General features: G+C 40.6%; 1 protein-coding gene across 14 annotated transcripts in view; it reads left to right on the top strand.

Moving 5' to 3' along the window:
* FOXN2 (forkhead box N2) overlaps positions 1-4,908 on the top strand; it is a 46,019-nt gene extending 41,111 nt beyond the window's left edge. For all 14 annotated transcript variants that reach the window (XM_068940050.1, XM_068940037.1, XM_068940040.1 and 11 more), the window contains one exon: positions 135-4,908. In XM_068940050.1, coding sequence (XP_068796151.1) covers positions 135-652 — 518 coding nt within the window. In that variant the 3' untranslated portion in view covers positions 653-4,908. The remainder of the gene's footprint in view (positions 1-134) is intronic.
* Positions 4,909-13,427: the final 8,519 nt, after the last annotated feature.

The raw sequence follows: 13,427 nt of genomic DNA, 5'->3' as shown, positions 1-13,427 counted from the left end.
GCCGTGTGTAAGATTTCACGACTCGTGTGTGTTCACGTTGAACTTACCCTTTGCAGTCAGCCTGCCAAAGTGTGGCATTTTAGCACGTAATCTCATGGGAATAGTTGCTTACTAACGGATTTTGTTTTTAATAGGTGAGAAACCTCAACCTCTGAAGACACCTAAGAAGAGGAGTTACAGCAGTGCATTTAATTCTCCCAGTTCCATAAATTTACAAGAAAGTGATTCTGCAGCCACCAATATTGATCCAAAGGAGGATCACAATTACAGTGCTAGCAGCATGGGTTCACAGCGCTGTGCATCTAGATCCAGTGTGTCTTCCTTGTCCTCTGTTGATGAGGTGTATGAATTTATCTCCAAGAACAGCCATGCTGGAAGCGATGGCAGTGAAGGGTTTCACAGTGAAGTGGATACAGACGTTGACTATGAAGATGATCCTCTTGGAGATAGCGGCTATGCATCACAACCTTGTGTAGATACCTCTGACAAAAGTCAGCCTAGCAACAAAGCACTCAAGGATTTATGTCAAGAAATTGATGAGGAGTTGAAAGAAGCAGCAGGGTCTCTGCTGCACCTTGCTGGCGTCCGAACGTGCTTGGGTTCCTTAATAAGTACTGCAAAGACCCACAGTCACAAACAAAGGAAAAAATAGTATGTCTGTCAGTGCTGAATATATACATATATTTTTTTTAAGTGTGGCAATACTCTTCTACTTTTACCCTTCACAAGGGAGATCAAAGCCATAAGAGGACTCATTTGCTTTTTTATTTTTTGGCGCTAATTATAATTTAGCCATTTATTTTTAAATCACTGCCTAAAAGAAAAAAATTATTTAATCTTTTGAAATTAGAAGAGATGCATGACTTGTGAAAACCTGAAAGCATACTACTTAATGATCACTTTTTTTCTTTTATTTCTTTTTAATAATTGAATATTTCCACAGATATGTTCATTCAGATGCACGCTGTGGATCATATTTACCTCTCTGCCAGCCCTTTCTGCAGAGGTGAATTTTGCCCTATCTAAGGGCTCTGACTTCCATGTAAAGGATTAAAAAGGAGGAGACAAAAAAAAAAAGGGGGGGGGGAGGGGAAACAGATGTCTACAGAGGTTCTGGCCTCGGCTGCCTCCTTCCACTCATTTCTCTCTTCTGCTCTTCTGATACATGTCCTGGGGAACCACTTGTGAAGCAGCTCAGAGTGGCTGCAGTTTTCAGCCCGTCTGACCATCTCATACAGTGGTGAAAAAAGTAGCCCTGTAAGGAGCTGCTTCTAGCAAAACATTAAGTAGTCCCTGCAGAGAGGAAAGGAGGAGCATAACCTTCCCTGGAAGAGTGGGTAAGGGGTAGCAGAGGTGCGTACCACCCTTAGCTTTCTTATTTTTCCAAATCCACCTCCTTCAGGTCAGATTCCTGAAGGAGAACGGCTTTTTTCATCTCAAGACAGATTGTCTTGCGCATATGTGTGTGTGTGTTGGGGCGGGTGGCAGATTTTCGCGCAGATGTGCATGCACACACCCCTTGGATGTTGTAAACACAGTGAAAGCTGCCACTTAACAAATTTAACGGTGTCCTCATTCTATCCCTACTACTGAATATTCAGTAGCTGCATTAGCAGAAGTTCTGCTGCTTGTCCCAGTGCAACACCCACGCTTTTGCTCACTGCAGAAGAGATTGATTCAGGAACAAAAGAACACAAAAGTTTGTGCTGTTCACAACGTGAATGAAGTGGAGGTTTTGGGTGGCTAGATTGTGAATGACTATCTGATCCAGCAAAATAGAATAGCTTCCTTTTTGAATTGGTGAACCCTGAATTGTGTTTTTTTTTTGGGGGGGGGGGGGGGGTTGCTCCCTCCCCCAACACTGTGGTTATTGTGACATTGGCTCTCCATCCTTTCATTTCCCAGATCAGCGTGCCTTGTGCTATGTGAATCCTTTTAGCCTCCTGTGATATGCTGTGCATCTAATAAGCAAGGCCTTGGCCTTGGGGTGTACGTTGTAACTCAGGAGGACCTCTCTGTTCTGAGAAGTTCCTTCATGATTCCGTTTTGCAATAAAAGGATCTCTTCATAATGCCCAGACATCTTTTGGCCAAAAATGTTTCAAGGGTATGGTGATTTTTTCTTTTATAGTAAGTGGTGAGTGCTTACATCTTCCAATAGATGATGGCTTTTCTTTTTTAAGTTTAAGTTTTCTGTGCAAGAATAGGCACACAGCTCGGTTGGAGTGGGTTTTAACTGTACTGCAAGTATAAGAATGCCTTACATACGCTTTGGAATGGTATACAACGATAAAAAGTCTTCTTTCCTGTCTCTGAAAGGTAGCATGATGTGCCATAAACTTTCTAGCTAATATCTTTGGCTGTTGTTTCCAGCAGGTGTTGGGTAAACTAGTTTAGAATTAGGAACAAGCAGAGCCAGGTAGGAAACCAGTGTCCGCTGTTTTGGTTGTTGAAAACAATGATGGATTCAACCAAAAGTTAACCTTTTACTAATGGGGTATTTTTCTGGCTATTTGGAGGCCTCACTTTCATAGATCAGTGTTTTTTTTTTTCTTATTTGTCAATCTCTTCATGAATACTGCCATAAAGTGTCTACTTTAATATGAATACAACCATGCTGCTGAAGGTCTGTTGCTCTGAGGGCCTGTTTCAGTGCCTCTTGAAGACAATGGTGGTGCTCCTAGTGATTTAATGGTTGTTGGATCAAGCCTGAGATATTTGAGGTTGTTTTGTAGTGTGTTTTGGAATTCAAAGCCAACTTTTTTTTTTTTTTTAAGTGCAAATCCTATAAAGTGTTCTTTTTTGATTATATCAGTTTTAAGAATGATTTATTTCATTTCTTGAAAGAGAAGAAAGAAACTCTGATGCATTCCTGCTCTGTGTGAACACCAATTATTCTACACTCATAGCAGGAGAACGCTTGTACAGACATAGGTCTTCTGGAGATCTCAAGTGGTGCATGAGCTAATTAGATCTGATATTGGATGTATTACTGATGGACAGTAGGGGAAAACTCACTCTGTAACAGAAAATTAAGTACAAATGCAGTGGTTCGTAGGATTTTAGGATGTGGAGATATGAATGCTTGGTGGAACTGCTTTTTGCTAATGGTTTGCTAATAGTATCTGGAAAGAATACGGCAAAGGCCAGATTTTGTATCAATGCAGAAATGATGGTTCAGCTATATGGAAATGAACACTCTGGAATTTCGATCAGTGCCACGATCTCAGTCGCACGCTATTGAAGAGGTGCGCTGCGTGGCTCCTGCTGGAACTGCCTGCAGCTTTTCTGTAACTTCCAGTGAAAGCTGGATGAAGAGCCACGCGTTCTGGAAAATGCAATCATACTCCACTCCATAGTTTGGTTTGGGTTTTGTTATTGTTGTTGGTGGGTGTTTTTGTTTTTTATGCCTTGGACAAACTTTGAGAAGGTTAATATGCTCTTTTGTTTGCTTGCTCATTTTCTAATAGAATCAATGAGGTATTTCTACTCTGAAAACATATTTATTAGGAGAACGGCTGTACTGCTGTTACCCCTGAAATTGGTGATAATGACTTCAGCGTTACTGAAGGGACAGGATCAGGCCAGAGGCTAATAATGCATTTTAGTTACCGTATGACCAAAACAGAGCAATAAAATCATACTAACAAGAAGTGAACAGTGAAAGTTGCATCCATTACTAAAGCACTCAGCTGGGGAGAAGTGACGTTTTGGAAGGGGAGAGAGAAGGCCAGCCTCTGCCTGGGACGCAGGGCAGTGCCCCCTGTCCTCTCCACCCTTTCCCATCTTTCCTCTCTCCTTCGCAAAGGAGAGGGCAGCTGATCTGTGCACTTTACGTATTCCACCCCATCCCCGTGCGTGACCCCGCGCGTTTTGGCGTACAAAAGCTGCCGGCTCTGTTGTGGAGCACCTCTCTTCCTAGTCAGAGAATAGCTGCCCTACAAATCTAGCGTTGGCTTTGGATTTGTTTTCCACCTGAGTTAAAGACCCTGGTGTATATAGTATAAATGGAGTATAAGTAAAAGTTATTTTAACTTTTTTTTTTTTTTTAGTGACCTGTGTAAAATGTTCATGCCAATTGTCCGTTGAGATATATTTTAGTAGCAGTTAAAAGGCAAGGAAAGTATTAATGAACCACATTGAATTCTTCAAAACAGTGGAGAAGTGTATGAGACTCATGTACAAGGGAAGCTGCTTTATTGAGGATAAATTTGGACGCGAATACTAAGTTACAGCCTTTGTAAAAGTCGCATCAAAAGTTTTAAAATCCAACTTCAAAATGGAAGTTTGATGGTTTGCAACTTTTTGTTAGACTGAAAAGTGAAAGCTTTGGTTAAAGCAAAGTACGCTCATACATGTTATTAATGGTGTAGTCAAAATATTTATTGAAAAGAAAGGTAGACTCTTTTAAATGTTGCACCTGCCATTATTTCTTAAAGCACATTCTTCACATCTAACTGCCAGTGCCATTATGAAGTCTGTTTTATAAATGTACATTTCTTCAAACTAAAAAGTGCATAATTAAAAGTATTATGTTACTGCCATATAGTGATATAAAACATTTTATAATTGCCAATTCATTGTAACTATTATTTATTTAAAAGTGAATTGTAAGAATGCTTTCTGATCAAACGAACCAGAGTTGTTTTTAAAACGTTCCCGTTAGCTTGTTTCTAATGTAGCATAAGCGATGTCCTTGGGTTTGTTTAGAATAATTTTGCCAGTAGGTGACCAATTCTAACCCCCGTTCCTCCAGTTTAGTCCTTTACCCATTTTAAAGACAATTTACAGAAGTTTAGTTTTTTGTATGCTAATCGCTGTTAATTAAAATGTTTATAAAGTTTATTTTTACCAAAGAGATGCAATTCATTATGACAAAATATTGCAGAATAAACTTTGTTTTATAACATTTGTGACTTTTTCTGCCCACGTTTTTCATTCAGATGATCAAAGGGGCTTTTATAAAATAAACAGCATTACAAACAGAAAGCACTGTGTTATCTCTTTATCTACAGATCTTGGTTCTGGGCTCAGATGCTGCTCTGAGTGCCGCAGGTTCCCATTTAAATCTGTTCCACAAGACTGGGTTAGTTTTAAAAAAAAAAAAAAAAAGGAAAAAAAAAACCTAATTCATTGTAGGTCTCAGCTTGGACAAGAAAACTGCATCTGTACAATAACTGAACCCTGTCAGTTCATAGCAAGATCTGCTTTCAGTCAAGTTTGTCCCCACCTGGCCCATTGTTTTGAATAATAATAGAGGTGATACGATGTCAACCTCTTGATTCCCCATTTTCTCCTGTGTTTATAATACGGAAAATCTACTTTGGAAATGAAACCTAAACCCCACTGATACTTGAAGAGCATCTTATTAAGGCCAAGATTTCGCCCTTTAACCTGGAACTTACAGGATGTTTTGAGAGCTTTGAAATGTCTGAATTACTACTGCATATCTTTTGCCTTACTGCTGTAAGAGATCGTACTTGGTTTGTTTTGCTTTTGTGCAAAGCATTTGCGTAAAAAAAAAAATACTTTGAATCTTTTTCTAATGAAATGTCTGGGATTATTTACAGTTCTGTATCTATATCACTACAGTTAAGCTGCTTGTATTGTACTCAAAGATCTGCAGAGTAGTACAGAACGGGTAATTGTAGAATGCAGAATTTAAGAAATAGTTCTTGTACGGTGTTTTTCCAGTACTTAGTTTTCTTTCGATACGATTTACGGGGTCTGTTCGGCCTTCCTACGTGAGGCCTTCTGGTAAGCATGCAGGTGGCAACACACCCCTCTTCACCAGAAGGAGTAAAATACTCCCCCCCCATCCCACTTTCCACTTGCCCCAGTCCACCCTGAGATATTTTCCGTGGACAAAAGCTGAAAAACAATTAACTAGCTTAATATCGTCTCATGATGCAACCTCAAGCTTTACGAAAGAGCACTATGCAATTCTAGACAGTCATGAAGGACCGGGATATAAATGTCATGTGAGCTGCATTTTGACTGTCCGATTCCATCCTGGAGTTCCACTGAGCTGTCATGTCATAGGAGGGAAACCAGATTCAACATGATTCTTTTTTTCTCTCAAAGGCAGACACTGGTCTATCTGTTCTACTGCTATTTTTCTAACTCACTGGTATCACTGAATAAATTCTCTGTGTAGGATCTGATGGAAATAAAACAGTTCTGCTGCAGTATTTGAAGTGATATACTAGATTTTAAGTAAGACTTGCCTTCATCACCATAGCAAATAATATTTAGAGTCTAAATCTCAAATTACAGAATATCTACGTGTTACTAGCATCTTAGCTGTAGCGTTCATCTTAATTGATAAGACAATGACTGCTCTAATTAATTTGGACAAAACCACAGCTTGGTATCATATGTTAATGATATATTTCTAATTGTTATTCACTATACTATATAAGAGAACCTTAAGTCCATTGTTAAGTTCCCCTAGAGTGTTTTCTTCTGTTATGACTTCACTGGGAATTACCCTCTGTTTGGAGCCACAACTCTTGAAATAAAGCATTAACTGAAGCAATTATCCAGTTATACCAGCTGTATTTTAAGGACATTGGCGGAGGAAATGCTTGATAGATTAGATTTATTTTTAAAAATTGCTTTCTAAATTTGACACAGAATATACTAGTACTTTCTTAGATCTTGAGCTTCCAAATACCTGTAGGTGTTCTTAATTTGAGTAGTCTTGAGTAAATATAGGCAACGGTGAACATCTGGCCTGCTTAGCAGTAATCACATGGGAGTATTAGTGGAAGTCTAGCAGCGTAATTGTGCACTTTCCCAGCATATTTGAGCATAAATCTTTTCTGTGTTTTTTTTTTGTTTTTACCTGAGTGTCATTTTTACACTTTAGACAACAAAGCAATATAGCCTCTGCTTGATTTTTTTTTCCCCCAGTGTCCCTCTTCAGCTCAGTTGGGTTTCTTAAAGCCAACATAAGATAGCTGACTATCTTGTGCCAGTGTTAGCTTAAACAGTTCTTCATTAAACAATAGTGTTTATTTTCCAAATAACATCAGTACAAAAGCAATCATTTCCCTTCTTAGGCTCTTGGCTTATAAAAGAAAGCAAAATTGTTTGGTGCCCGTTTGGAAAACATGATCCTCTTAATCATCATGATTCCTCTTAATCATCTTTCTAGTTCTGTACGTCAATTCCGGTTTGAATTCAGCCTTCTGGTACATGCGTGTTAAAAACGATATGCGCACTTTCAGAGCGACGGTGCCTTGGGGAAGGGGCCTTGGGGCATCCCTGAGTTTGCAGAACTGTTCCTGCCTGGTATGTCCTAGGGTTGTAATGGCCCTTGTCGTGGTTACGTACTGCTGACTAATTCTGTTATCAACTAATATATCCATGTCTCTGTTCTCTGCTGTCGCTTCCAAATGTTGAGGCCCCAGTCGGCAAAAATAATTGATAGTCCGTGACCTGGATCTTTACTTTAATAAGATCTGTCCTGATCCTGCTTCCTTGGGATCGCTGCTGGTAACCTTCTTGCACACCAGGAAACTGCCTTTTGGCACAGCCTGCCTTAGGCTGTGCTTAGCCAGTCCCTCTTTCTCCCCAGTGGTTGGAAATGATGGGGATTAGAACAAACGCTTAAGAATTTTGTATGTGGCATTACATCAAATGCTTTTCCAAATGACAAACAGAATGAATCTATTGCATTTATTTCATCTAGCAAACAAGAGGAAAAGAGATTTGTCTGCCGTGATACGGATGTATGTTGCACTTCAGTTCATTTTTCAGTTACCTACAGGGTTTGCCTTTTTTTTTTTTTTTTTTAAAACAGTAGGGACAGATCAAAGACGTCTTTTCCTCTTGTCTTAGCTAGAGGTGCTACGTTTGCCATCCTCATACTTCATTTGATAACAGTCATCAGAATTACTAACCTCAACCAAACACGTTTCTAGGCCATCTCTTTCAATTTTTACTGAAGGACATCCAGTTTCTTAACATTTATGTATAGCTCAATGTCGCTTTTGGGCTGGTTGTCATAATCCCCATTTCGATGTTTTCTTACCCATTCCCAAGATCTAATAGGCAGCGTACTAGATTGGATTGAACACATAATTTCTGTATCCATTTCTAAAAAGCTAGTAGCAGTCAAATCCAACTGGCTAAGCACTGAGTGACAGCTTTACTTGCCTAAAGATACAAGTTGGACCCTATCAGACCAAGCCTAGAAGTGCTACGTGCTGTTAATTTTAGTGATCAGTGGGCATATAGGTGATTTGGAAAATCTCAGGTGCCTGTATCAACCTTTACACAACAAATTACCTTCAAAAATAGATTTCATGCCTCAGAGGCATTTTTTGATTTAATTAAGTTGGTATTTTGGTTTCTCATTAAGATCAAGTAGGTTCCCAATGGTTTTAAAAGTTCAAATTAGCTGAAAAAAAATCCACGCTTTCAGTTTTCAACAGCAGTACGTGTTACTATCCGAAAAGCTTTGGGTGTGTTTTCTGCCCGGCCGGTGGAGGACTCCATGCTCTGAACACACTGTCAGACCTCCACGAACCACAGACGTTGTGCCTTTCTTGTCTTTTGGCTACCAGTAATTTAGAGAAGACTGAAAATCCTCCTGTTGAGGAGGATTTAACTGAGTTTAACTGCGGCACGCTTGCAGAAATGACCTGCTCCTCCACGGGGCTTGTGCGAGCCCCCTCGGGCCACGGCTAGCCCTCCCTCGAGGCAGGTAACACCTAGGCAGAGCTGAGCCGTTTCAAGAGAAAAGCCAGCTGTTTCCTTAAATCTCCAAGTGGCTATACAAATCTTGGTATTGATTTCAGCGCAATTGTGTTATCTGCTACCTTAACAAATGATTTGGCTGTGCTGCATGATGTCACCTTGACCCAATCATACCCCGTTTTGTGCGCGCATAGCGTTCACTCCCCAGAGAAGCATCCGGGGGTGACAGCAGCATCCCATGCCGCAGTTGCTAGGCAACAAGATTCAGCTTGCAGCAGGATCTAATTTTAAAGTATTTAACCCTAGATCTGTCAAGGCTCATTATTTCCGATGCGGTTGTTAATCCCTACTTGTTGGTGTCCTAAGAATTCCAACTTCAGAAATACCTTGGCTCTGGCAGTGTTGCTGTTTTATTAATAACGGGTAGCGTCTCATAACGAAGAGGAGCATAAGCACGCCCGGCAGATCTTAAGACGAAATTTCATTTCAGTGCTGATCCATACACAAAAATAGTAGATACAATTAGGGGGTGGAAAACAGGGAGCGTGTTGTCATTCTGCGAATCGTGTTTCTTTGCTGGCTTGCATAAGTGGCTTGCACCTATTTTCTCTCCGAGGGCTATTTTTCAGATGAATGAATACTTGTGAGAAATGATGGATGGGTAGCTGGCAATAGCAATTAAGTTTTGATTTTTATTAATAATATGTGTTGTCTTAATTTTAGATGAACTTTCATCTAGGCTAAGAAGCATGTCTTCTTATTTAAAACCGTGCCAATACATTGCTGTCATTCTGAAGTCTAGGGATTTTTTACACTGGGAAATTTTAACTTTTTTAAAGCATGACACAGAATATTTGCAGATGTTCGTGAAGTTACAGCTGTTTGGTATTTTTGTAAATAGTTTGTCACATTTTCTTTCTTTCTAACGTATAGAGGCCTGGAAACCTTCTCTCGTATTTCAGAAAAAAAGAAAGTATTTCTGACCAGCGCTGCCGTTCCTTGACTAGTTACTACATAACTCTCTGTAAGGGCACTCAGCTTCAGTGCTAGTTAACAGTACGAGGTATTTCACTCAGCTCAAATACTGCTGCTTTTACTGGTCAGTGTCATAACCACAAAAAGAAGAAGAAACACTGAAGACTGCACACACAAAAAAGCGGTGAAATACAAGGAAGGAATGAAAGGAGATTGGACCAATCATATTTTTAAAAATGCTATAAAATAGTATAAACCTCAGCCTTGCAGTCTCCTCTGAGGGTCTTCCCCCTCCCATTGTTAAGATCCAGAACCGACACCGCATTTTCATTGCTCCTGATGCTGGTTCCCCTTTCCAGTTCATCCTAATATACAGAGACAAACCTGTGTCTGCCAAAGCACTTTTTCCAGCAGTCAGTTTGATTGTACTGCTTGTCTGGTGCCTTTCAGTTCTCCTGGGGCATCCCTTCTTCCACGGCTTCAAGTGCGTGTTTCCCCTTGCTGCTGGTGATGTACAATAATTGTGCATCACCGTTTCTCCTTGCACTCTGTGTTGTGCTTTCTGCCGGTGCTGTGTCAGGGACAAACCCCGGCCACTTATCCCCCCACTTTTTCTACAGCAGTCTTTATGCACCAAAGACATGGCTTTGGCTCATGACAAAGGTCCAAATTATTTCTGGAGGTGACCCCGTCTTTTAAAAAATATTTATGAGCAGGAATAGTTCCAGTTAAAATGTTTCCTAAACTACCAATAACTGCTCGATCTCTCTCCTTTCTCTGCTCATGTGCGTCCCTGGAGAGTGAAAAATATTAAGATAAACATGTCACCTTTGCTACAGGTAACAGCTCCTGCTTTGCTGGTGTTAACTCGCATGGGTGAGTGTTGATTCCTTTCAGAGGCTTGTAGGACCGTGTCTACAGCTGGACTACATGAAAAAGCACTCACTTCCCCCTTCACAATCTTCATAATGCTTTGTCTCAGTTTGGTCTTTTATCTTTCTCGCTGAAATTGGATCATTTGTCTCACTGGAGATATTGAAAGCTATGCACACTGGTTGTATTTTTATTTCTCTAGCAAATGTGCAAGACTAGACTCCGAGTGCAAGCGGTCTTATCTGGGTCAGTGTTTGTCAGATACGGCCCTGCAAGTACGAAAGGTAGGAAAGCAGGAAATGAGACTGTAGAATATGTGCAGACTTTTAACAAGATATGGTAGAGCTAGGAAAGAGGTTTAATTTTCCCGGCAGAGGTGGAACTCAGCATTTACGAAATGGAAGAAACAAATCCTTTCAGCTGTTACAAAGTTTTTCTGTTTTATGGAGCAAATATCATTACTGATTTGCTATGAAGACGTGAAAGCTGCTCCTGTGGTACCAAGAGCTCGTATACGTTCTGCTGGAGCGGAACCAATTCCCCAGGGAGAGGGCTTCCAAGTGGGTGCAGAAAACTTGCGCAAGCTGTGAAATCAACTCTGAATTATCACAGACAGCTGCACGCTTCATTTTTCCATCTTCTCATTCTCCGTAATTTATTTAGACACAAAGACACCACTCCCCCAGTCATGCACACACCCTATAGATGACTCAAGCTATTTATCCTATGGGTTGGGAAGGGACGCGAAAGAGGAGAGACTTGTTTTCATTTCTATTTTTAAATGCTATGAACACTGAAATTATGATAATGAAGACTACAAATAATGGAAGAACTTGTTCTGTGAAGGGCATATCCGTACATACATTATGCCTATTTTAAGAGTACGTGGCTTGATTTTTTTTTTTTTATCAGAACAATCAGATTTCGAAAGAGGTGAAAGGTCATATATAACAAAAGGTTTGTTATGGAGTCATCATGAGAAAAAATGAGCACATATCGTGAGCACACATCCTGCTGTTCATACTTGCCGTTGCTAAGATAACAGAAACAAAACACCAGTTTAGGGTGTTTGCAGCTTCCGAGGATGTGGTTTATGCATTTCTTGTGATAGTCTGATGACTGAAGATGGCTTCCTTCCAATCACTTTTGAACTTTTTCCAGATGTTAGAAACTCTTTTGTTGTGCATACTTGTAAGCATGTAAGTGATGACAATGGAGTTTATTCTCCCACAGCGCAGAAAACATCCCGGATGATTCAAAATGCATTCTTTATTTATTTCTCTACCTGCATCTATTCTCAGCATATATGAGTACCAGTCACACAGAGGCGAAAGCCCTGCTTGAGCAGGGGAAGGAAGATGAACGAGCTTGAAAACAGAATGTATCAAAATAATCACTATCATTTTTAAACAAATTACTTGTCTTGAGATAGTGTCCAAAGCTGAACACCTGTTATAATAGATGCTGAACACAGACATAAGAAAAGGACAATCAAATGTCTATGCCACTGCATATCTTTGCCCCCTGTTCTCCCAAACAAAACCCAACAAGGCAAGCAAAAATGCTGTGACCCTTGTAAGAGTTTGTGCGCTCAACATGCGATGCACTAGCCTGCGTTAAGCTCTGCTGCTGCTGACCGAGACGACTCGTGCTCATAGGAGCCCGTTCTTAGCAGAGCGTAGTGAATGCCCTATACTCTTAGCTGGCAGGGTGGTAATGCGTACTTGTATCCACGTGGGCGCATTGGCACCGTGCGGTATTTGGGGGTCCTCTGGCAACCACCCCACACCGCTTGGCGTTCCACAGGGCTGACAGATCTGTTTAACTGTCTGACCTCTGTTGCTCTGAACTTTTGATGACAGGATCAGTCCTTTCGCAATTACATACTGAGTCACCAGTGAGCAAACATTACTACACCACACTGCAGCAGCACACATTTGTGCACCTTTCTGGTGCAGTAGTTAGACAACCTTGCTCTCTAGGGAGAGATAAGTATTAAGAAAGTGCTTGAGAGGAAATAGCACAATAAAAGACATTTTTCATAGCTGTAAGACAGGGAAATAGCATTGCAACTGCAATGACATGCAATGTCAAAAGGATGAATCTCAGAATGTGCTATGAGAAAGTAAAGAGACTGATAATAGTTTTGTTACCTGTCTGTCTGGGGAACTTCAGCTCAGCCACCAAATACCATCACAGGATGGTGATAAACTACCTTATATGGGATAGCGGTGACTCCAGGACCCTGAGCTCCAGACCTGTTTGGATAAGCCTAAAAATCCTGCAATCAGCCTTCAGCCTATGGCAAGCAGCAAAAGCATCCGTCTTTTGATCCAGTCTGCCTTTGTTTTAAGGAACCGGCACTACCTCCTCTGATATATAGCTGATATAACAAATGTTTGGGTCTTGCCATGCTGGAAGGATGCAGGCAAATAAATTCTATGTTCCTCCACCCTGAATGCTAGCTGCCCGGTCAGAAACACAGTTTTCGTCAACGGGAAAGCAATTCATTCTGCTACAACTAGGCACTGTGATTCCCTCGGCTCCCTTTCCCAGCTCTCGGCTGTGAAACATCTCTGCCAGCATTCACTGCACCAGATGCAAGGAGGAAATTTTACCACAAAAGCATCTTTGAAAACAGCACAAACTGGCAGTACTGTATCTTGCAAAGTCTGTTCAAAGCATTTCAGCATATTTCATGAAAGGCATATTCTAGATAATTCAAACATAAAATACAGGCTTATAGTCAGCGCTAAAAGTTTTAAATCATTTTCAGTATAAAATTTACCACATCGACATACGAAGACATACCATGAGAGGTATTCTGCTGTTAATCCTCATGTGCTCAACAGTAATCACAAAACTCCATCTACT

Source organism: Struthio camelus, chromosome 3 (assembly GCF_040807025.1).
Source record: "Struthio camelus isolate bStrCam1 chromosome 3, bStrCam1.hap1, whole genome shotgun sequence".
Taxonomy (NCBI): domain Eukaryota; kingdom Metazoa; phylum Chordata; class Aves; order Struthioniformes; family Struthionidae; genus Struthio; species Struthio camelus.
The sequence above is the reverse complement of the archived record's forward strand: the minus strand, read 5'-3'. Positions and strand labels throughout refer to the sequence as shown.